The sequence below is a fragment of the Haliaeetus leucocephalus genome, unplaced genomic scaffold (assembly GCF_000737465.1).
Source record: "Haliaeetus leucocephalus isolate CR32 unplaced genomic scaffold, Haliaeetus_leucocephalus-4.0 Scaffold148, whole genome shotgun sequence".
Classification (NCBI taxonomy): Eukaryota; Metazoa; Chordata; class Aves; order Accipitriformes; family Accipitridae; genus Haliaeetus; species Haliaeetus leucocephalus.
The window spans coordinates 1,456,658-1,460,698 of NW_010972584.1; the positions used below are offsets into that span (position 1 = coordinate 1,456,658).

General features: G+C 64.5%; 2 protein-coding genes across 4 annotated transcripts in view; one reads left to right on the forward strand and one right to left on the reverse strand.

The window, feature by feature from the left end:
• The window catches only part of LOC104828145 (cytochrome b561 domain-containing protein 2), a 2,093-nt gene extending 2,034 nt beyond the window's left edge, over positions 1–59 (reverse strand). Inside the window, exon 1 of the mRNA XM_010561629.1 lies at positions 6–59. Coding sequence (XP_010559931.1) covers positions 6–59 — 54 coding nt within the window. The remainder of the gene's footprint in view (positions 1–5) is intronic.
• A 274-nt stretch (positions 60–333) lies between these two features.
• On the forward strand, positions 334–3,863 carry NPRL2 (nitrogen permease regulator-like 2 (S. cerevisiae)). 3 transcript variants are annotated; one of them, XM_010561582.1, is made up of 11 exons: positions 334–448; positions 586–677; positions 1,142–1,310; positions 1,563–1,671; positions 1,987–2,123; positions 2,430–2,527; positions 2,625–2,661; positions 2,818–2,911; positions 2,986–3,103; positions 3,327–3,469; positions 3,742–3,862. In XM_010561582.1, the coding sequence occupies exons 1-11, from the start codon at positions 377–379 to the stop codon at positions 3,807–3,809; spliced, it is 1,137 nt and encodes a 378-aa protein (XP_010559884.1). In that variant the 5' UTR covers positions 334–376; the 3' UTR covers positions 3,810–3,862. The 3 variants fall into 3 exon arrangements, with proteins under 3 accessions (XP_010559884.1, XP_010559883.1, XP_010559885.1); XM_010561581.1 differs by lacking the exon at positions 586–677 and having other exon boundaries at positions 1,142–1,414; positions 3,742–3,863; XM_010561583.1 differs by lacking the exon at positions 586–677 and having other exon boundaries at positions 380–448.
• Positions 3,864–4,041: the final 178 nt, after the last annotated feature.

The window sequence follows — 4,041 nt, forward strand, 5'->3', positions numbered from 1 at the left end:
CCGGCGGCGGCGCGCAGCGACCGGTACAGCCGGGACTCGGTCTCGGCCGTCAGGGCCATGGCGGCCGGGGAGGGGGGTGACCACCGCCGCCGCCGCGGAGACGGGCGGGCCAGGACGCGGCCCCCGATTGGGGGAGGTGAGCTGCCAGTCCGCGCTAGGGCCCGCCTCTTCCGCGCCGCGCCGCCGCTGAATGGGTGGGCGGCGCTGTCGCTCAGAGTGAGAGCCCTCCTCCACTGGCGCGAACCTGTGACGTGAAGTCCCCCCGGATGGGTGCTACGGTGGCCGGCAGGAGCCGGCGCGCATGCGTAGTAGGCACCGTTCCGCCGGCGCCGCTGCTGCCGGAGCGGGGCTCAGCCCGGGCGTTCCCCGGGCCGCCATGGGCGGCAGGATCGAGTGCGTCTTCTTCAGCGAGTTCCACCCCACGCTGGGGCCCAAGATCACCTACCAGGTGGGGGGGCCGGGACTGGGGCCCGGGAGCGCCCCTAGGGGAGGATGGCGGGGGGGGCCGGGGGTGGAGGCCGCTCCCGGAGGGGGGGTCTCGGCAGCCGGGCTGGGGCTGGAGCGGAGCTTTCTGTGCCGCCGCAGGTCCCGGAGGACTTCATCTCTCGGGAGCTCTTTGACACCATCCAGGTGTACGTCATCACGAAGCCCGAGCTGCAGAACAAGCTGATCACCGTGTGAGTGTAGGCACACCGCCCCGGGGGGGGGATCCGCTGCCCTCGCCGCGAGTGGGCAAGACTCTGCCGGCGGGAGACGACGACGGCTGGGTGATGTGACAGTGCCGGCTCTGGGCTCACAGGGGTTTCTGTCCCATATCAGCAGGTGCCTTACGGTGCCCGCGGGTACCGGATTCTGGGGGTGGCTGGTGCTGCGTGTGGTTCTCTGTCAGCCTGAAATCCAGGAGAGTTGAAAGAGTCTGGAGAGCTGTGCTGGTTTTGAAAGAAAACCGTTTTCTTCTCCCCCACCCCCACCATGCTTTTTTAGACTGTGTGTTTTCTACACTGAGTGTTTGGGGATTAGGCATCATTTTTCCTGCAAAGCAGAGGAGCCCCCACCTCCGGACCCTGACCGGGAACTAGCCTTGTGCAGGGCTCAGACCTCCCTGAGGGCATAGGTGCAGGTCCTACTTGTCTTCCCGCAGGACGGCCATGGAGAAGAAGCTGATCGGCTGCCCCGTGTGTATCGAGCACAAGAAGTACAGCCGAAATGCTCTGCTCTTCAACCTGGGCTTTGTGTGCGATGCCAGAGCCAAGGCCTGTGCGCTGGAGCCCATAGTGAAGAAGCTGGCTGGCTACCTTACCACCCTCGAGGTGAGGCCCAAGCCAACTCGAGCAGAGTCTGGCTGCCTCATGATCCCCCCCCACAGAGTCACTGGTGTCCTGGTGCACGTTGTGGGTCACTGGGCGTTGCTGGGGTAGGGACCAGGTTTACAGTAAGGGGGGGATCGTGCTGGTTTTACCTACGCATCACTTGAAGTCTAAGGGAGGGCGGGATCCAAGACGTGCGGTTCCTATAGCCAGTAATCCTGTGGGAAGAAGCTGACTTGATTTTCTGCTCTTTAGCTGGAAAGTGGCTTCATCTCCAACGAGGAGAGTAAACAGAAGCTGGTTCCTATCATGACCATCCTGCTGGAGGAGCTGAACGCCAAAGGAAAGTGCACCCTGCCCATAGGTACAGCAGCCGCGCTGGCCCGGCAGCGAGGGGTGGAGCGGGGCAGGGCAGCGCTGGGAGGCAGCTGGGCCATCCCCTGCCTGGGTCAGCTCTGCCTATGCTGCTCCTGCCAGCTCCCTCCCTGTCTGCGCTTGGAGTTGGGGGGTGTCTGAGCCACCCTTGTCCTGGGTGGCTCAAAGGGCCAGGAGGGATGGGGCTGTGGGACACAAACGCCTTCCTCCATGCGGCGTGGTGATGTCCTGGGTCTGACGGTCGCAAGCTCCCGAGGGAGCAGAGGTTCCTGTGGGGACTGAGCGCTTCCCTTTCCCTGGACAGATGAGTCAAACACAATCCACCTGAAGGTGATCGAGCAGCGCCCGGACCCCCCAATCGTGCAGGAGTACGATGTCCCCGTCTTCACACAAGACAAGGACGACTTCTTCAACTCCCAGTGGGATCTCACCACACAGCAGGTCCGTGTGCTTGACCAGGGGCAGCATGCTTTGAACAGTACCTGTTTCCAGCCTGCCCGCAGGGAGAGGGGAGTCAGGCTGTCCCGGAGATCACCACGTTAATGAGCACGGTTTGGTGCTCCCCTTGTCTTTGTGCTTGGGCCCATGAGCAACCCATTTACCCAACCTGAGGATAAAATGCTGCTAGGGATGGAGCCTGCCCATCCCAGTGTGCTCCTGGACACAGGGGAGTTTCTGGGGTTTCAGGGTGATGCCTTGGACCTCTCTGCTCTCTCCCCTCTTAGCTGTTGCTTCCTCCCCTCCTAGATCCTGCCCTACATTGATGGCTTTCGGCACGTCCAGAAGATTTCTGCAGAAGCCGACGTAGAGCTGAACTTGGTGCGCATCGCTGTGCAAAACCTGCTGTGAGTGCATGGAAGGGGGGGCCTGGCCAGCCCACAGGAGGGGGTAGTGGTGGGTGCTGGCAGAGAGGGTCTCTCACGTTTCCCTGTCTGTCTGCAGGTACTACGGGGTCGTCACGCTCGTCTCCATACTTCAGGTGGGTCAGGCCACGGAGCGTGGGGCTGTGAGCAGGATTGGGGCAGCGGCTGCGCCATCGGGGTGGCTGTGTAGGGGGGATAACGGGGTTCTGAGCGGGGCAGGTCTGTCTCTGGGAGCTGTGGCCGAGCAGAGCTGGTTTTCCCTTGCCCTCCAGTACTCCAACGTCTACTGCACCACACCAAAGGTCCAGGACCTGGTGGATGACAAGTGTCTCCAGGAAGAGTGTCTGTCCTACGTCACCAAACAAGGTAGGGTGACCCTGCGCTGGGCTGCCAGCGGAGGCAGGGACAGAGGGCAGCTGACTGCTGACTTGTCCCCACAGGGCACAAGCGAGCCAGTCTCAGGGACGTCTTCCAGCTGTACTGCGGGCTGAGCCCTGGCACGACGGTGCGAGATCTCATCTCCCGCTACACCCTGCAGCTCCAGAGGGTGGATGAGAGGTCGGAGCCAGCACCCTCCTCCTCGGTCCCCGAGGGCAGCGGTGACACTGGGGGTGGTGGCGCGAGTGTGGGGGAGCGAGGAGGGAGTTCCCAACCCCTGCGTCCATAGGTGGGGAAACGTGAGGCAGTGCTGTGGCATGGTGGAACCAGAAGGGAGTGGGGGGAGCTGGAGTGTTTGACACCTCAGCATTGTGGTCCCACTCTCTTCCCTCCTCGTCCCCAGGAGGCTTATCCAGTTTGGTTTGATGAAGGGCCTTATCCGGCGGCTTCAGAAATACCCCGTCAAGGTCGCCCGGGACGAACGGAGCCACCCAGCCCGGCTGTACACGGGCTGCCACAGCTACGACGAGATCTGCTGCAAGACCGGTGAGGATCCGGGCTCCTCCGTGCAGGTCTCGGGGCCGGTGGGAGGCAGAGAGGCTGCCTGCGTGCCCAGGGCCATGCACTGGTCTCGGGGTCTCCCTCGCCCCATTGGGAGCCTTCAGACCTCGTGGAGACGGGACTCTGGGCTAGGTTCTGTGCCGAGCTGGGCTGCCAAGCCCGTGCTGCCCGGGGGGAGCAGCTGGGGAGCCCAGCCAGCCCCCCGACACCGCTGCCGGGCACCCCACTAACACCCCGCTGCCTTCCCCGACCCCCAGGCATGAGTTACAAGGAGCTGGACGAGCGGCTGGAGAACGACCCCAACATCATCGTGTGCTGGAAGTGACGGCGGGGGTGGCAGCCGGGGCCCGCGTGTCTCCCCCACGCGTCCCCCGTGGGTGTCCACAGAGCCCGGGGCGCCGCGCCGCCTGCGGTCGCTCCTCCGCGGGGCTAGGGGGCGGCAGAGGCTCCTCCCGCCCCACCACTGCCTCGCAGAGCGCTCCTCCGCGCCGCCAGGGGGCGGCAGAGGGGCCGCCAGCCGAGGAAGGTGGGGGGGCCGTTGCCACAGCGACGCCGCC